Source organism: Passer montanus, unplaced genomic scaffold (assembly GCF_014805655.1).
Source record: "Passer montanus isolate IOZ18808 unplaced genomic scaffold, ASM1480565v1 scaffold22, whole genome shotgun sequence".
NCBI classification, from domain to species: Eukaryota; Metazoa; Chordata; class Aves; order Passeriformes; family Passeridae; genus Passer; species Passer montanus.
Genome location: NW_024366815.1, coordinates 7571893 through 7592616, shown reverse-complemented (window position 1 = coordinate 7592616; position 20724 = coordinate 7571893). Strand labels below are relative to the sequence as shown.

Here is a 20724-nt window from a genome sequence, read left to right as displayed (position 1 = left end):
ATCCAATCTCTATTTGAGCCCACATGAATATTCAGCTAATTAAGTTTCTTATGCAACATTAAGGAATATCTTTTAGTTGTGAAATCAGGCTTTTCTGTCAAGATTGCTTCATAGTCAGATAGTAAAAGCAAATATTGGTGTCCTTTACAATGCTTAGTCAGATTATTGAAGATGGAATATTCTTTGATGTCTGTCCAGTGTGGTAATTGCACTGACATCAACTAGTTTTTGGTACCTGACATAAGTGACCTTCTTGCAGGTTTTGCAGCAATATTATTTAAAAGGGATTCATTATTTACCTGTCGTGGCTATTTGTACTCAGCCATCTTAATTAAGAGGTTACTTTCTGGATTAGGTCTCTATGTACTTTACTGAAGACTTTCTCAGCTTTAGTCCATGTTCTGGTATTTCTCTGCTTTAGCCCATGTTTGGGTATGGTGGAGGGTGTAAAGCATCACTACTGTCACCCATCTGGCAGTATTATCTGTTTGCCTCCATGTGCAAAGCCTCTGACAAGCTGTCACTCCATGTGCCTGGGTGGCAGTGTCTAAGTAATGGCTTCATTCACAAAAGCTCTGATTTGCTGGGATCCAGGACCCAGAATCTCAAGTGACAGAGCCATAACTTAATTTTTACATGATTTTTCAAGGTAACTTTATACATCCAGTCCTCCACACATCTGATCACCTGTATTAATTGATCCTTTCTGTGCAGAATGGGACCAACTGGCTCAATATTCAGATTATCTTGAGTGAAGTTCTGTATCTGGCAAAGGAGAAATTTACTTTCTGCAAAGATGAAGTTGCAAGAAAACAAAATTAGATCTGCTTTTGCCAGCACTTGATACATGTATCTTGGACATGTAGGGTGAAAAGTCCTTGGAAAGACCTCAATAAGACCTGTCTTTCCCTACCCCATTAGTTTTCTTTTCTACCCAAAGGATTTAATTCCCTTGAGGAATAGGAAATTTCTTGGTTGTAGCATTTGGCCTTTCAGATCTGGATATAAAGTCTCAACGCTTCAGAACAGTTTCTGGTTTCATGAAAAACCTAACAAGCTTTGAAAAATTTTACTCAGTAGAAGTTAGTTGAAGACTCAATGTAAAGTGAAGTTATGCAGGAGAAAATGTTTCTAATTAGGGCCATGCTAAGTAATACGGTTATTCCGAGAAGGCTTTGTTTTAATAAGTATTCTGAAAATAATATGATTAAGTTCAGCATGAGGTAGGGTAAAGGAAAAAGGTGTTTCTCTTCTGTGTGGAAGTGTTTATAATGTTTGGACATGGTTACTGCTGACTCTTGGAAAACTTAAATTTGCAGCTTAATGTTTATAAAAAAATAGTTTCTGAAACTGAATATTAACAAAAATAGCACAATACTTTTCTTTTAATATTATTATCTTTAACTTGTTCTCCTTATTTCTTTTTCAGATAATCGTAGGAGAGACTCTCTCGGTCTTTTATAATAATTTGCACTCAAATTCGTTTGTCAGAAATAACTACATAGCCACTATTTACAAAGGCATTGGGACGTTCATTTTTGGGGCAGCTGCTAGCCAGTCGTTGACGGACATTGCCAAGTACTCCATAGGTAGACTGCGCCCTCACTTCATTGCTGTGTGCCAGCCCGACTGGACGCGGATAAACTGCAGCCTGGGCTACATTGAGAACTTCACTTGCCATGGGGATAAAGCAAAAATCAATGAGGGAAGGTGAGTCTGACTAACCTTGTTTACTTGGTTGTATAACGTATTTGTTAACCTGGGGCAATGAGTTTGGTAATGCTGCTGCAGTTTTTGTGCTTCTCCTAGAATAAATTTATTGTAATGAATTTTAAAAATTAAACCGTGTCTAGACCCTGTTTTTTTTTTTTTTTTTCAATTTGTGAAAGCTTGTTATATTAATATACAGATAAATGCGTAATTGTGTGTTTATTTCTGCTTATGGGAGATTGTCTTTTTTTTCTGTGCCAGTTTGCTCTTATTTTTTTCTAAAATGTTTGCATCCCAACAAAGAGAAGAATTTGAAATCTGCCTTAGAAATTGGATGTAGAATAGCAAATGAAATGTTTTAGTTGTGGCATGGAAGCAAATAAAAACTGCATCCATTTAAATATTTGGAGGTCTATTAAAATCACTCAATCAATTTTTCTCATTATTAAGAATTTTAAAATCTTAAATACTTAGAACTGCCAGTTTAATTGCAGCAAGATACTGTGAAAACAAGAGTAAAGCCTCTGATGCTTCAAACTTTAGTTGTTGTGCTATAAACTCAGTGTTTGAGTGCTGCTGGAAATGCTAGAAGAATGTTCAGAATAAATTGAATGGTTTGAGTGACCTTGCATTTACAGAGCCTACTTTTTCCAGAAGTTCTGTATACCATCTTAGTTAGAACATCTCTCTTTGTGTAGTTTTCAAGTAGATGTGTGTAGTTGTGCTCACTGTCCTGTGTGCTTCTTTGCTCTTCCGGCATGTGTTCCCTATAATTTTCCAGTAGCATGGTATTTTCCAGTAGCCATAGGAAAATGTTGATGAAATGTGAATGGCTGTTGGTGGTAGAGGAGCAAGTGCATGGATAGGCAGTAGAACAGCACAGTGTGGCAGGGGATACAGGGGTGGCTTCTTAGAGATGCTGCTATGTCCCACAGGGCCAGTGCCAGCCAACTCTAAGTATTAACTTCTTCAGGAGTCTAAAAGAGCTTCTTAAGTGTAAAGAAGCACTTTTACACTTTTACACAAGCAATTCAGATTTTCTCCAAATTTGAATGGAGAAAATCTGAATTGCTTGTGATGACTGAAATGGTCCTGAAATATTCTTTCTGGGTTTTGGGGATGCTGGAAAAACAAGAGTTAGCTTATGATTAAACAAAAGAAAAATAGATCTTTTGTGTATGAGAATAGAATGGGGGAACAATGGCATCGTGATGTGTACCTTGCATTCTTCCCTGTCTCAGACTTCTATATTGGAAGCAAGATTTTTTTGTCATCTCTTAACTGATCAGCTGTTAGGTTTGTATTTCCTGCTGCTGTCATGTTTCCCTTTTTTGTTGCTGCTGTTTCCCCTGTAGAATGATGTGAGAGGGCTCTCCTGTTTGGTCAGAGCTTGCCTTGAAGTTCTCACTTGAGCGTGTACTTGGTTGTGGGGCTTCTGCTATCAGATGAGGCTTTTCCATGCACAGGAAACTCTAAATAAGTTAGCAAGGGATCAAGGAAGCATAGCATACCTTAAAGTTGGATATTGTCCTGTAGACGTGTATGACCTGGATGCAATGATCCAGTAAATCTTCTGGCGTTTCTGATGGTCTTGGGCCCTGTGCCCACACAGAGGCCAAGTGCCCAAGGGCATTAACCTTTCAGTTAATAGCCCACTAAGAGGAGAGAGGTGGATTGCAGGGAGCTTTTTACCGGAAGCTGGAAGAGGTCAATAGTCTCTCAAGCTGTAACCCAGAGATTAATTTCTACATCAGTTGACAAAATTTTTAGTGGCACACCTAGTACCATCTACTGTTGTTTGCATAGATTAAATAGGCAGGTAGAAATGTAAAGGAAGAATGAAAACAGGACAGTCATAGTGTTGCATATAAAATTATACGTTCTAAATTGAACCTGTTATTCCTCTATGGTACTAAAACTTGAGGTTGCATTTGAACGTTTTTAAAGATTCATGCTTGATTGTACAGTCAAAAAGACAAATCTAATATTTTATTGTTTCATTGAAAACAATGAGAACAGTGTAAAAATTCCTTGTGTGCTTCCATTATTCATATTGTATTTTGTGATTAGTTTCCTCTTCCCTTCTCATTTTTTCTTATGATTTTTTACTAATCAAAAGTGTAAAAAATGCTTCAGTATGGAGCATCCCTGGGTAGATGAGACTTCTTGTTCTGAAATAGAATAACTGTGTGTTGAAGACATGGGCGTAAGATGGAAGCTTCTAAAGTATACTTTGCAAATCGTACAGAACTGAGGTAATCAATTGGTGCTTCCTCCGTAACAGTAAAACTGAAAGAAGAAATATTTGAAGTAGTTTATTTTTTCCCACATGAAGATTAAGGAATAAGTTGTATAAGTTCTTTGTAGTACTGCGATGTGTATGTTTGGTTCAGCATGAGTTGAAAACACCACTTGCAGGAACTTCTGGAAGACTATCCTCAAGAAAACAGCCTGTGTTTCTGGAAGCCCATAAGTTTTATGGTTGGAAGCTGAGAATGTTTTAGGCAAACATATTGCATCTTATATTCCGGTACTGTTTCATGTAAATCTGATGTTTCCAACTCTTTGCTTATGTTTACTGTGTGGTAACATGGGGGCATGAGAGAAAAACAGTATTTAGTTTTTGTTCAGTGGCAACAACAGCATTACAATACATGCTTGCCTTACCGGGAATATAAATTGATGGATTTAGGATTGATTGTCTAAGAGTAAAGTACCCATGAATTACAGTTAGTTTTGGAAAGGTTTCTGTGAGAAACGAACGTCAGTCTTTAAAACTTTTTAAAAGGTTTAATAAGGGATAAAAGGGACAGTAAATAGTGCTGGGTGCATAGCTGTAGCTAGAGGCACAGCAGTTAATTGTAACAACTCTTGCTATATACCTTTCCCATTGTATTAGTCAGATACATATTCATAAAAATTATACATATGCAAACATTTATTTGAACTCACGTGTTCTGGGAATTCTTTAGCTTGGTTCAACCCTTGACTTGCTTTTTAGAGTACATGCAGTAATGTGTATTGTGTTTTTGAGAGTCATGTGTCACTTCCTCACCATGGCCCCCCTGTTTCGTGTTTTCAGCAGGTGACAGTTATTGACAGTCGAAGGGTCAGTGGCAGGAGTCCTTATCACATCCATTCCTTGAATATTACCTGACTATGCTATTTTAGTTATTTCCACAAGTACTTTCAATCAACATTAGCTGCTTTACAAATATATCTGAATTATTCTCGTTATTGTCACTTAGTTAAAAAATAGAAGCCTTAGTTATTATTTCACAGCTGCAGCTGCATCTGTAAAAGTTAACATTTTGTGAAAACTAAAACTATAATATATGTTTATCACACTGTTCACAAACTAAAATATCATCTATAAATGATGTTCTGAGAATACAAAAGATTAAGGAATAAGTTGTATAAGTTCTTTGTAGTACTGCGATGTGTATGTTTGGTTCAGCATGGGTTGAAAACACCACTTGCAGGAACTTCTGGAAGACTAACCTCAAGAAAACAGCCTGTGTTTCTGGAAGCCCATAAATTTTATGGTTGGAAGCTGAGAATGTTTTAGGCAAACATATTGCATCTTATATTCCGGTACTGTTTCATGTAAATCTGATGTTTCCAACTCTTTGCTTATGTTTACTGTGTGGTAACATGGGGGCATGAGAGAAAAACAGTATTTAGTTTTTGTTCAGTGGCAACAACAGCATTACAATACATGCTTGCCTTACCGGGAATATAAATTGATGGATTTAGGATTGATTGTCTAAGAGTAAAGTACCCATGAATTACAGTTAGTTTTGGAAAGGTTTCTGTGAGAAACGAACGTCAGTCTTTAAAACTTTTTAAAAGGTTTAATAAGGGATAAAAGGGACAGTAAATAGTGCTGGGTGCATAGCTGTAGCTAGAGGCACAGCAGTTAATTGTAACAACTCTTGCTATATACCTTTCCCATTGTATTAGTCAGATACATATTCATAAAAATTATACATATGCAAACATTTATTTGAACTCACGTGTTCTGGGAATTCTTTAGCTTGGTTCAACCCTTGACTTGCTTTTTAGAGTACATGCAGTAATGTGTATTGTGTTTTTGAGAGTCATCTGTCACTTCCTCACCATGGCCCCCGTTTTGTGTTTTCAGCAGATGACAGTTATTGACAGTCGAAGGGTCAGTGGCAGGAGTCCTTATCACATCCATTCCTTGAATATTACCTGACTATGCTGTTTTAGTTATTTCCACAAGTACTTTCAATCAACATTAGCTGCTTTACAAATATATCTGAATTATTCTCGTTATTGTCACTTAGTTAAAAAATAGAAGCCTTAGTTATTATTTCACAGCTGCAGCTGCATCTGTAAAAGTTAACATTTTGTGAAAACTAAAACTATATGTTTATCATTAGCTGCTTTACAAATATATCTGAATTATTCTCGTTATTGTCACTTAGTTAAAAAATAGAAGCCTTAGTTATTATTTCACAGCTGCAGCTGCATCTGTAAAAGTTAACATTTTGTGAAAACTAAAACTATAATATATGTTTATCACACTGTTCACAAACTAAAATATCATCTATAAATGATGTTCTGAGAATACAAGCTACATGGGGCCACAGTATTGGCCACAAAAATACAAATTATACTATATCAAAAGCACTTAAATGTGATTATAAACTGTACTATATCAAAATCCTTAATAATTTGTGAAAGCCAAGAACAAGGATGTTCTGAGAATACAAGCTACATGGGGCCACAGTATTGGCCACAAAAAGACAAATTGTACTATGTTAAAAGCACTTAAATGTGAGTATAAACTGTACTATATCAAAATCCTTAATAATAATTTGTGAAAGCCAAGAACAACTTAGTTATCTGTAACAGTTTCACTTTTCTAACCTGAGGATAATAAAACAATTTTTGCGGACTGAAGCATCTTGTTTGCTGTACATCATGTTGAAGGCAGTCCTTTTTGGGTTTAAATACCTTAGGCTCTCCTTGACAAGTTTTATAGTATGTAAGTACTTTGCTTTGCTGAGCCAGCAGCAGTAATCAGAGGATCACAAACACAGTAGTGTGCTTAGAAAAACTGATTAATGTTTGTTGAAAGATGCATGTAAGAGTGGGCACATACACATCCAAGTTTGTAGCACTTACAGATCTCTAAAATATGCATAACAGTCACTGGTTATAAAAAAAAATTCTAGTTAAATATTAACATGGACTTTTTTCTGTGCCTCTTTGTAAGGCAATCCATTCCTCAGGCAGTGTTTGTCATTTAATTTAAGCTAGACACAGGAGCTTGCAATGTGCTACTGAATGGCACTTTCCTGAGGTGAATGGCTTGTACTGAAATGCCATCTCAAGCTTTTAAGGAGATCTTGCTAGGTTTGCTGTTAGCTGATTTTGTGTAGAGCTGTGTAGTATTTCTTCTAAATAAATATTAAGAGCAGTAACTCAGTAAAGATGCCTGACCTGGCTTGTTTTAGTTACAGAAAATTAAATTTGATATAGAAGCACAAGTTTTAGTGTCTACAAATGAAGGAAGATCAAAGTCATGGTGTTCTCTTGTCACCAGTGCTTGAAATTAGCATGCCACTTTTAGTGTACTGGTATATACTTTAATGCTGCTGAATTGCCTTTAGGGTACTTTCCTTAGCACCTATAAACATAATAACTAGTCAGTTGGCTGTTTCCCCTTTCAAATAGGCAAAGCAAGGCTCAGTAAAATAGGTAGGTGTGCCAGGCTATAACCCTGATGAAGTGGTGGTGTGAGTAAGCAGTGTTTACTAGTCTCTTTGACTTTTGCAGCTTTCATTTTTGCTCTTCTTCCTTTTCTGGATTTCCACTGTATACCTTTGCCTGGCCTTGACGGGATTGGCAAAATACCCACATTTCTCAAGGAGAAGTAGGTAGATAGGACACACAATAGCTTCTCCCTTGGTTTTTGTTAACTAAGGCATATTTCCAAACCTGTCTGCTCTAACCAGTCCATGGCAGATTGGCATATGTCCTGTTTGTTAGCTTTTCTGCATCCAAAAGACTGAAGAGAAACCACAGCTGTTCCACAGCAGCTCTGAATTAGTGCTTCACTATTTCTCTGGTGAGTATACTTTGCTGTAGTTGCTGGTTGTCTGAAATGGGTGGGTGAGCAGTGAGGCTTGAGAGTTTAGTAGAGTAACAAAGGAGAGCATCAAAAGCTGCTCTTTTCCTCTAGTATGCAGACACTTGATTGCTCTGGAATAGACTTATTTTTTAGCATCTGGCAGAGAGATAAAAAGACAACTTTATATGGTATTTGTTCAGTTATTTGATTTCAAGACAGTGACAGTGTGCCTTCTGACTCTGTCATTGGGATGTACTGAACCATGTGGCAGTATTATCTGGTGGCTCCCAACTCATTTTGGCAATCAGGAATTGCTAATTCAACATTGGTTGGCTTTGTTCAGAACAGCATTTGTAATCTCCAGGAAGCGGGATCTGGAATCCAGGGAACACACTTGACTAGATGGACCTGAACCTCGTATAGGTCAGTGTTAGTTATCATCTTAAGCAAAGAATGAGCATTTCCTCTTGGTTGTAAAATTTAATCTCAAAAAGATTAAATTTACATATTTAAATAAAGGTTCTGTTGATATTTTTGAGGTGATTGAGAACTGAGAAATGGTAATAGGTGTTTCCAGTTTTATTAAGTTCTTTCTGCAAGAAATAAAAATGAAAACAAAATCAAACAAAGCTTCCTAAGCCTTCCCAGCAAAAAAAGAGTCAAAACTGAACAAAAATGCTACAAAATCTGAAATAAAAATGAAAACAAAATCAAACAAAGCTTCCTAAGCCTTCCCAGCAAAGAGTCAAAACTGAGCAAAAACACTACAAAATCTATGAAGAACCCCCAAACCAAACTTCTGATATTGACAAGTTATGTGTGTTTTAAAGAATATTTGAGTTAGTCTTATTTAGTTTTCAAACAATGTAGCAGGTGCTATATAGAGCTTACAGTATTTTTAGAACTTAATTTAGGATTGTGCTGTCACTTTGGTGAGTGTGTATAAGTATATATAATTTTATAAACTTGGCAGTACAAACTGCATTTTAAAGCCTTGTGTAAAGGTCAGGTGTATTGAATCTGATACTATTTAAACATACATTTTATCCACAAAATGTTAAAAATAAGTATTGTGGCATGAAGTATGCTGTACTCTTACTCAGTGTCTGCTGAATAATTTCACAGGGATGATAATATACTAGGGTGTAATAATGTACTAGTTAGTGCACATGCAAATGATGCCTCCCTAGAACTTAAAAGCTCTAGAGTGTACTTCTTTTAATTTTCTTGTTTTAAAATAATTTCCTGCAGTAATCGTGTAGAAAAAATAAGTAAATTTACAATATCTGTATTCAGTAACGAAACACAAATTTGCTAATGCTGTGTTGAATTGACAACCCTTAAAAGCAAAATGCTTTTATTTTACATGTTCCTCTTCTTCCTCCTCTTCCTTGTTTTCTATTGTGCCATAGTGAATATGTAAATCTCTGAAACAGACTAACTGGGACAAATCCACTTAGTGGATACAAGTTTAGGAATCAATTCAGATACCTGGTTATTGGGTTATAAAGTTACTCTTCATAGTTTTGGATTAATGTGAGATAAGTATTTTTATACCAATGATGGTGAGAGCTATTTAAAAAAAAATCTTTATAAAATGTCACCATAAAAGGATTAACTTATTCCAGGAAATAAATATGCTGGCTTCTCTTGTCATATCTTTTGAGTTACCTTCCCCCTTTATTATAATGTCCACATCATCTTGAAGACTGTGGAGATGTTACAGTAATTGGCAAGAATGGGTTAAATATTTCATTAATGTGGGGGTAGCTGTGGAGTTTTGACAAAGCCCTGGGGAATACTCATCCAGTTTTCAACCATTGGAGGACACACTGGCTCCTTTGTGTGGCTTTTTGGAGGTATCTGGACAGCCTCATCATGGCATCATCTGTCATCTGCCTTCCTCAGCACCACTGGATGTGTGTCTCATGGACTCATGGGCTTGTCTTGCTTCTTACTAATCCTGGTAAGATCCTCTGTGGCTGGATACTACCTCTCCATGCTGAGCTTTGCTACTGAGCATGAGGACCTGGGAGGCTGGAAAAGATCTTTCTAATTGCTGACCTTCTGTAATGCATTTTGCATTTTGTTTTTATGCCTCTCCAGCTGTACCTTATTGTGAGTTAAAAGGAGAAGGGTCAACATATGGTTTAATTTCTTGAAACCTTCAATTCACTAACTTTTACTCTGAAGTTTGTTTATTGAGCTGTCATTTAAGGTGTAGATTTGGAGGCCTTCCTGTCTCTTAAAACATGTACTGTTGAGGTATTGGTGGCTTGTTTTGGTTCTTCTTTTGAGATGCAGATAAGAGGGTTTTCTGTTACATTTGTATATAAAACCTGGATCTTATAAATGTCAGATGTCCCCTTGTGATGGGATTTTATTGTCCTTTTGGACTGGAACTGAAAAATCTGGATTGAATTTCAAACCTGGGTAATTGCTGGGCCCAGTTTTGGGGGTTTTATATAATAAAACTTAGTCTTCAGGAATGCAATTCCGAACCTTATTCACATTTTGGAACTGATATATTGATATTATTTCCATAATGCAGTTTGAGTGTAGAAGGAGACAGTTCAGGTTCCTGTTTCTGAAAGTGGAGGGGGCTGTATTCATTAGGGCAAGAAGATGCATGTAGCAAACATCTCATCCCCCCGTTATTCGATGCCCTTTAAAATGGAGAAAGTCAGGCAATTATACACACTTAGCAGGGATCTATGCTTATCACATAAATCAAGCAGCCTTTTTATTCCAGGAGTGTAAAGTGCTTAAGTATCCTGCTCTTAGACATGGAACAGTAGCAGATGGGGGGCCGTAAGCATTACACGTTCTTCCTTAGTCAACACACTGCAAAGCTGGGAGTGGGAAGTAAAGATCTTTTCTAGTGAAGGATGTGAAAATATTTCTGAACAGTCCTTTGAAAGACTACCCCTTCAAGCAAACAGTTGTACGTATGATGGCAAGTTTGTAACTGAGCAGTTAAGAGAGTGCACATGTGGTGCTTCTGTGCATACATACCCTGTTTTGTTTACCTCTCTTTCTGGACACATAGCAGTAGTGTGGGTGATCTGCAAATGAGTACTGACAGTGGATGTACTTAAAGTGGTTGCTGTAATTATCTTCTCTGGTATATGTTATAAGGAATTTATTGTTGAGGCCTTTTGTAGCTGAAGTTTGGGTAATGTTGTTAACATGACTCAAATTTGGAGAACATGCTTTAATAGTTCAGAGCTTTAGAATGAAGTTAGAACAAAATCATTATTTACAGTTCTTAAAAATCCATGTTTTCCTTTAATGAGAGGGGTGAATATGAAGGAGGAACAGAGCATGGTATGAATATTCAGAAAATGAACTGAATACTGGCATGTTCATACAGGTTGATAGTGGCCTTCTCTTCTAATGATGCTAAATTTGGTTGCAGTTTGCAGTACAGTTTGTTGTATCTTGTCGCTTTAACACTGGTCAAACTAATTCTCCTTAGTACAGATTCTTGTACAGTGTAATATTTTTTCCCTGTATATAATTGTTCTCCTTTATCTACCTGCTTAGGCTTTCTGAATTTACTACAATTTTTTCTTGCAAGCATTACATACTACATTTTAGCGGAGCAGTGCAGCTTTGTCACATAAATGCAAGAACTAACTTCTAGACATTTTTGTTAGATATTACTTTTTTTAGCTCCTTTTGCTGAGTATGGATGTTGCAATGGGACCTAAAAGTTCTGAGTTCTGGGTTGGGAGCAACACTGAAAACCTCGTGAAAAAGCAGATCCAGGAATCTGTTCAGGATTCCTAGATTATTTGTCACCTCACTAAGCACATGCATAGAAATTAAACCTTTGAACCTGAAGTGGTAAATATTACACCATATTATACAAGGCTGCTACTTCAGAGACACTGTGCAGTCTGAGCTTTGTTGGCCCCCGAAAGCACATTTGCACAGCTAGCAAGGATGTGTATGTGTGTGCAACACTCCCTTTTAAGTTAAACTTAACTTTGGGTATTTGTAGCTCTCTAATTTCAGTCTGTCAGTTTTCTGTTTGTGGTAATGGATAATGCAGCTGTCAAGGTTCATAATTATAATTGTATTACTAATGTACAGATTCATATTACAACTCTGTTGTCTAAAGGAAAAAATAGTTCCCTTCTTCAGTTGATGTATTGCTCCTGTGCTGACTGCGCTCAAAACAAGCTGTGTGTAGTCTGCTCTTGCAAGTTCAAAATGTAGTCTTCAAAGGAAGTTTTTAGGAAATCAGAGCTGACTGTTTTGACATTGATAATTTATTTCAACACAATTGCCAAGGTGGTGCCCTTTACCAATCATTTGCCAGGAAGTTGTCAGCATTGTTCATATCTCCTTCTCTGGCTGTAGCCCTGCATGAGCTGTGAGTTAAATCCCTGAGCCAGTTCCCAGAAGCAGGGCTCCCCTGCCAGACAGCTGGTATGGGACTAACCCATATAACTTTGTTTGAAGTTCAACCAACTTGGGAGACTCTCATGTTGTCTGTTCTATGTTAGCCATTCAAAGCTGTAACTGTGTTAAAACAAAAAACAACAACAAGCCAAAAAAACCTTTGCAAAACTTCCAAGGCTTATGCATTATTTACTTCTATTTAAATGAATGCTTTTGTTTTCCCTTGTTTCATTAGATAGCAACTGGTTTGCTCTGGAATTTTTACACTTAAGAGTCTGAACATTCACTTTAACTCAACCCATCTCTATTAGATGACCTGTCTGTCCCTCTCCTTATCTGTCTCCCTGCGTGTCAGTACTGGGAGTATTTCTATAATGAGGTATTATTTGCATTAAAATTACTTGGCTTTTATAAAATGTACCAATATTCTGTTTTGAAACTTCTTAAAGCTTTGTTGTAAAACCAAACCACACTTAATGATTCAAGCATAACTAAATGGATTACTTCTCATCTGGCAGTTTCCATCAGCATCATGAATCAGAAATTTGACGTGCCAGAGACTTTTTATGTATTTACTAGGGGCATACTGGTATTTTGTATATAGCACTGATTATTTCTTTTAAGGAGCTTTCAACCTGTGAAGTGCTCTACACTACTGAAATTTCTATGTATAGGAGTTTTTATTAGTGGCTGATTTACTAGTTTTCACTTCTGAAACTGTACATGCAAAAAGACCCCTCAAAAAAGAACTGAAGTAGCTTGGCTACCAAGGCATTTGAAAGGAATAGAGGTCCACACTATGTAGTACTGTTCAGATAGTGCAGCCTTTTCCTTCTGCACTGCTTTCATCCTTATGCCATTACTATTCAAGATATAACATGGCTGGTTTGGGAACACTTACAGACCTACTGAAATTATTCATCACATTTGAGAAGTTTGAGAAGGAGCTTAGTCAGGGCAACTATACATAATTTCAAATTGGAAGGAAAAATGAGCCATGGTAATGAATAAATCCTTTAAGTATTTAAGCCTCAGAAGCTTCTAGGCTGGCAGTGCATGTTGAAGTGGGGCTGTACTTGATCTGGGAGCAAAAGGAGCTGCCTTTGCAAATGAAACTTGCTGGTGGTAGGAAGAATTGAATCTGAAAAGTGAACATGCTCTAATCAAATGAGATGCAGTTCTGCAATCTGGATCTTGTTTCTGAGCTTACATCTCCTTTGCCGTAGTGTGAATTGGACCTTTTGAGTAGTGATAGGTAACGTTCATTTTCGTGACTGAAACTAGAACCTTTCCCCCTTTAATGGTTTTCAGACAAAGCCGGGCTTGAAATCTGTTTCAGTAGCTTACCATCCTTAAGGTCATTTGAAATCAAAATATGTACCTGTGTTCAGTGAAGCCTGAAAATTATTTGGAAGCTAGCTGTGGCCAGCCAGTTGGTGTGGCCAGCCAAGCAGGTAGATGCATCTTCTCATTCACAGAATTTCACTGGTTTGCAAAACTTACATCTGAGGTAACAGGAGGAAAACATCTCGGATGGTAAAACCTGGGGTGTGTGTAACTGTATCAACCACATAGTACTGCAGGAACAGTTTATAAGATTATAAGAATCTGCTGAAGGATGTGTTCTGCATACTTGTCAAGCACTTCTTGCCCAAAGCAGTTCCTTAAAGAAGGAATAGCATATAAATCCCTGATTTAGAGATTATAATTTTCTGTATTCGTTCCCTTTGTGAAAAATAACACTACTGCCAATCAAAAACGTATTGTGGGTAAGTTATGCAGACACAATAAATGGAACAGGAGTGATCTAGCGTATGTGAGAGCAAACTGCTAGTCTTTGGAAATGTTGGTTTGAGTACCCCTTGCTGCCATTTTCACTTTTAGTATTTCCTGAGATGGAATTACTATGAAATCCAAGTCCTAATTTTTATTTTCTTCCCTATTGGAGGAGGCTACCTGGAAATGTAGTGGAAACCTCACCTTTCCTTTTGTGCATTGAGTTAAATAAAGTGATAAAATCAGAACTGTTGAAAGATAACTCATTTTGTAATGGAATTGCAATGTGCATGAGGAAATCGCAGCCTGGAATTTATGTTGGACTTTGGAATAGTGAAAGCTCAAAATGTATGTGTTTTTGTATGGCATAAATGACAGGATTTGGTAACTTCTTGCTCCTTTGCTTAAAAAAAAAATTGGAAGTTCATGTGCAGATTACAGGATTTGGTAACTTCTTGCTCCTTTGCTTAAAAAAAAAATTTGGAAGTTCATGTGCAGATTGACCGCTGCTTATTTTAAAAGGAAAGAAAAAAACAGTAACAGGATGAAATTTTTTAAATACTGGTTATTTTACAATCAAGTTTATTCCCCTGGTAGCTGCTGATATAAATTTCTGCTGTCAGATGCAAAATAGCTAGTTTAGGTAGTCATTGCTCTGTTAGGTTGTCCCATCAGTGTGTAATACTTTTGTTCAAATAAAATTTACAGAATATCTGCACACCTGAATGTATCATCAGCTAATTTCTTCAATTCCCAGAGAGTAAAGAAACAAACACCATCAGATCATGCCAGCAGAAGCTTTTAACCAGCTTTAGAATCTGGTCAATCTAGCATTTAAGACAACCCTTGCAGTACGCTACTGCTGATTAAAACTACTTCATGTTGATGCTGAGCTTTCTTGCCCTGTTTCTTGCACAATCAGCAGTGTTTGTTTCAAAGGCTGGTGGTTAGGAAGGTGATTAGAAATAGGTAAATAGCTGTCTCTTCTTAGATCCTGTTAGGTTGGGTTTATGTCAGTAGGATAAGCAGGGAAATTAATTAATTGTGTGTGATAGACTGCAAAAGGAAAAAGGTGGAAAGTGCTCTTCTTAGATCCTGTTAGGTTGGGTTTATGTCAGTAGGATAAGCAGGGAAATTTAATTGTGTGTGATGGACTGCAAAAGGAAAAAGGTGGAAAGTCTGCAAAAACATGGTCACAGTATCAAATTGTGTATTATGTGTCATTACATTACATTGGCAGTTTCCTCACTATCTGCCACTACATAAAGCAGAGCTGAGTGGATCCACCCTTCACCTGAGATTTGATAATGGAATTGTGCAAGATACTTATTATTAAATGTTAGGTCTCCTGTTGAAAAAATTGTCAATAAAATTTCCAGAGAAGGATTAATGAATTGGAAAGACTCTGGCAACGTTTTCCTATGTGTAAGTGTGTGGGTTTGTACTGAAGTGTGGGTATAATTACTGTCAGACAAGGAAAAAAGTGCAGAAATTGGGACCATTAGGTTCTGAGTAGTTCCTGATATTGTTCAGTAGGTGAACTGCTTTTGTATTTGTTTCAACTTTCCGGTAATGACAAAAGGGCTCAATTTCAGAGTCCTCAAAACTCGCACCCCACACTGATGTTGTAAGCTGTAGTGGTGCAAGTCCAGCACATGAGGAAAAAGTGAATCTTGGGAGAACACCTTGATTGTTGAATGCAGAGAAAACTGACTTTAAAGAAAGTGGTGTTGAAGTGTAGAACTAGGACTTAAAAGCATGACACTGAAATACTGGGAATATTTCAGCGACAAGCATGTGGCTTGCTTGTCACAAGCATTGGCTTACTCAACAAAGGCATGCTGAGCTTCAGCATTCTGGCATTTATTCCCCTCCAGATCATGGAATGGGTAACACAAATCTCAGTGGAAGCTTTGAGTCAGACTGGGAGAATCCAGGGAACTTGAAGATGGAAAGGACATGCTGGCTAATCCAGCTGGGTGTATTTATTTCCTTTGACATGGCAGTGGGCATAATGTTTTGCTGAGCCTTCTGTTTTTGTCCAAGGGATCATTTCATAATTCTGTAGTTATGTTGGGAAGATTTCCTTATCATTCGGCCAGGCTATTGAAGCACCACAGGATGCTCTTTCTTGTGAAATATCTCTTTCTAGTGTCATTTACTTTAATTTCTCACCATTTAATGCTCCACTGTACCATCTGTGTTTAGCTGTTCTTTAGCCTTGTCTTTCCCAAGGCTGTTGATTCCCCTGTAGGATTCCTACATTTGTCTTAAAGTTTCTGCACATTCACGTGTTCATGTGAAGGTATTAAATGAAGGCATCAAGCTTGTTTACTGAGTTCCAGTGTGCAGTAATTCACTTAAGAAGTCATGTACTTTACAAAATAATGCCACGCAGAACTTACTACTTAAAACATGCACTTTCTTGTGCATGTCAAAGTCCAAGAAAAATAATCCTTTTATGTGCTGTGTACTATGTTCAATTTTCCTACTAATTGAAGAAACCTAACCTGTCAGCCTGGCTCTTCTCCCTGGGCTAAGCTGGCCTGTGCATGGAAAGTAATAGAAGGTTGTCAGTGTCAAGTCCTCAAGACCAATCTCTCTTAGTCTTGCTTATCTGGGCTTAGAAATCCTGGCTAAAATAATAAAGTCATTCAGCTGATATGCTTCTTGTAGAAATTTTGTACTTTGATTATTTTTCCAGGTGTTCTTTAAAAATGCAGACATTCAGTAATGAACCATAGTAATAAACTGTAGTCAGTCTTAGGGTTTTTAAGAACTTTTTAAGAACCTTTTTAAAAACTACTGTGTCTTTACTTGTGTCTTTACTTTTTACTGTTTTTGTCTTTATTGGAAACCATGTGAAATTCATGACAACGCTAAGTTTCAAGAAAGCAAAACAGCCCTTAAATTACCTTGTTTTAAGACCTTTTTTATGATGTCCATCTCTACTGTGTACTTTGGAAACTAGGAGTATACTAGTTTCAACCTCAACTGAGACCTGAAACTGGTTTTATGTTACTACTTAAGGCATTCTTCTAACTTGGGAATAATATATTGTCCAAGTGGAAGTAATTAAAGCTTGTGCTTTTTCCCTGTAAAAATGAAGTCCTATTTCTGACATAGGAAGAGATCTGTGAGGTAGGTATTGATGGAGTGAAAAACTGGTTTTTTGATGTCAGAATTGGCTGTTTTGGAAACAGTCAGATCAACACTGCACTAGCCAGCTCTATTTCATGATATTTCAGTTTCACTGGATATTGTTCTAAGACTGTTTTGTAGAGGATATTTTGGAATCTGATGTGTGAATTCTGTTGGGATAAGTTAGCCTTTCTTTTGCTGTGAAAGGTAGGGATTTGTAGAGTTGTCTGTACGGTTTTACTGCTGGCTCATGGCACACCAGCACTTGAAGTAGGATCACAAAGAAGCCAAGTGCTTGTCTGGTCTGATAGACATGACATTCTCCAGGCTTTGGGAGGACATTATTTATGTGCTGATGAATTGTTGGGAAATTTTTCATTGTCAATCTTAGTGCTTTGAAAGGATTTTAACATTTTTAAAAAATGTCTTTTTCTTAAAGAAGTCTAGAGACAGCAGTATTGCCAAAGAAATTTCACTGGGATTGCACAATGTGCAAGTTGGATCAGTACTTTGTCCCATTTGTATTTCTGGCAATACTTCATGTGCTAAGCACAATATTTTCAGTCATGTGCAGAATACTTATCTATACCTGATAAGAATGCATTCAAAGTTTGTAATCTTCAACCTGGGACAAGACATTCTTAATGTACCTTAGGCCAATAGATTCCTGAAACAAAAAAGACCAGTAGTCAAGCACACATTTGAAAGGGTATAGGAATTCCAAAATTAACTTAAAGATTTTTTTTTTCCTTTTATCATTTACTAGTTTTCTACATTCCTTCAGCTGGCAACAGGTTGCTTTCAATAATTGTAGGAAATATCATATGGCCAAAAGGAATATCCCCAGACCTGTTGGATAAAGTACTGTCACAGGAGCCAAGAACTCCTTATTGTGTATCTTCTGTAGAACAGCATGTTTTGCATTCTTAGATGACATGTTTGAAGGACAGGGCTCTTCACAATGCTTGTTCTGTTGGTTTTCATAGTGGACTCTTGCCCAGAAATATTAAGTGTTTGAGAACAAGAGTGGAAAAGGAACGTCTAGCTACAGTGTAATCTTAATGGTTTTGAACTTTAAACATCTGAAGCTAGTACATTGTCAAAGATTTTCTTTTTAAGAAGCTAATTGGAAAATATGAGTTGGTGAAACAAAAGTCATCTTACTCCAGACTGCTTATTTAGTACCTCTGAAACCAAAAGCTGTTGCCAGTGTTTTAAACCAGCCATACACAAAAGCTCTAAAACCTCTGGAATAAACCTAGGTAGACTTTTTCTGATGCAGTTTCTAAATGTTATCCGTGCCAACTAATTCAGGAAGTTTTGCAGTTTCACTTGTGCACAAGACAGTTTCATTGCCTTCTTTGTGGTATTTGAGCAGGGCATCTTTAGTCTCATTATCTTGCGGCATGTCAGAGGTGCCTTTGTTATTCCTAGTCCAAAGAGTGGAAATGTTTCTTTTGACTAGGAATTTCCCTGGCCTCGGGGTCTCTGCCTGGCAGAGGCACCAAAACAAGAGATCTGGTGGATATGGTAGAGGTCAGACTGCAGAGCTGTGAAACTTTATTATGCTGGGCATGTTTTTGTATGCCAGACTGCTGAGGAGGGAGTGCTCTGGTTGAGTCATTAAATTGCACGGAAGGCTGGCTGAAACCTGGCTGGTGGCCTGTGGAGCAGCACTGTTACAAGGCTCTGTGCATGAAATTGAAAAAAGTAGTGCCAAGTACAGTTCTTTCATCTCCCTGATTAAGACTAAATTGTCTTTAGATTTTGCCTTCTTTTCTTGAAGAGGTGGGTGACGTTTATTTTACATCTGTGTCTCCACACAAAACCAGCTGTGCAGGGGAGAACCTGGCCAAAGGAGTCCTGGACTGTCAGTGTCAGCTCTCAAGCCTTTGGGAGCTGAAGGCGGTGTTGACACTCTCATTGAGATCACCAAGTACAAATCACTTCTAGAAATATTACATGAAGTGTCATATTTTTCAGTTGACTGATTAATAAACTGCACTCCTGCATTTCCCCCTACCTTTTAATAATAAATGATCAGGGTCTGTGTCAATTATACATTTCACAAAGGTGTACGAATGTAATATAAACTTGTAGATATGAGTTGTTAACTACTGCCTCTTGATGGTGACTAAATGTAAGTAATTGTTTTGGCGTGATTAATGTCATCTGCATTCATTCATACACTGTGCCTCTTAAGGACTTTTCTTTTAAGAAGTAATTATATTTAAAGTATTTTGGCATGTGTCAAGATGAACTGTTAAAGGACACCTGATTATTGTCTTTGAAGATGTGTTCCCTTGCTGTTCAAACTTCAGTCAAAAGTCTAGTACTTACTGCCTGATGAAGACATCAGCTTAACTCTGGAAAAGGATAACTGCTGAGTAATGAAGTCTGTACTCTTGGTCAAAATCTGTGTGAAGTGCCTAGGGAGCCTCCTTGAAGAGCAGTATGGACATGTTTGCATTTTACCAGTTCACTTACATACTATAGATTAATATCACTGCAGACTAAATGTTGTAAAAGAAAACTGATGTCTGATCTTTTCTTTTCCAGACTATCATTTTATTCTGGCCATTCTTCATTCTCCATGTACTGCATGCTCTTCGTAGCAGTAAGTATGCTCTTTCTACCTAAGTGATAACAAAAGATCTGTTGGCTACCCAGTATTGAATATTTACTTTGGCTGCTTTGCACAAGGGACATGGCTTTTGCAGGATGCTTGCCTGCAAAACTTCTCAGTAGGAGAGGTAAGAGTGGTGATACTGGGACAAGAAGTAGAATGATGTTCATTATGCCTAAGAATACTTAATATGGTACTTTGCTCGCGTGTCATGTCGAAAATGAGCCCAGTGACAAGTGTGTTTTGAAAAGAAGATGCTACTTAAATTTAGTTACATTTAAAGTATTATAAACCTTGTAAAATTTTATATAAAAATATATAAATTCAATTTATAAGCCTTATAAAATCTATAATAAAACATGTCTGATTTAATGAGATGTGCAAAGCCTATTATAAAATAAGGCAAAGAAGATTCTTAAACACTGATCAAGCGTGGCCTGGCCCATAAACACAAAACAGCAGTTCAAATTGAATTTTCAAATCCCTTTTTATTTTTCTGTATTTTTTAGGGACAGAGAGGGAAGAGTGAGGAAAGCAAGGGGACAGTAAATATTAGTGATAAGATCAAATCAGAAATGCTTCATTTGGGGATTACTATATTTTAGTTGAAATTGTTCCAGTCAACTACAACAAATTGTCTTCACTCTTAGGGTAAGGTTTGTAACTGAAAGTCTGATTTTGTTGTTCTCCCCCTCCTAAGTGGTAACACAGAATGCATTAACAGCTTTATGGAGTTTTGTTGATAATGTAGTTGTAAAATTAAGCTCTAGTTCTGGACATAAGTTGCTAACAAAAAATGTACATTCCACAATTTTTACAGACCTCGGATTCAATTTGGTTTTTTTTTCTCTTTGTCGCATTTTAATTTTTTCAGTCTCTCATGGCATTAGTATAACATCCACTGGGAGTGAACCAATTGTTCAAACTAAACAAAAACCCCTACAACTACACATAGAAG

The 20724-nt window shown here is 37.1% G+C and overlaps 1 protein-coding gene across 2 annotated transcripts in view; it reads left to right on the top strand.

Annotated features, from left to right (window-relative positions):
• The window catches only part of PLPP1 (phospholipid phosphatase 1), a 65531-nt gene that overhangs the window by 31208 nt on the left and 13599 nt on the right, over nucleotides 1-20724 (top strand). For both annotated transcript variants that reach the window (XM_039709632.1, XM_039709631.1), the window contains exons 3-4: nucleotides 1430-1710; nucleotides 19700-19757. In XM_039709632.1, the coding sequence (XP_039565566.1) occupies nucleotides 1430-1710; nucleotides 19700-19757 (339 nt within the window). The remainder of the gene's footprint in view (nucleotides 1-1429; nucleotides 1711-19699; nucleotides 19758-20724) is intronic.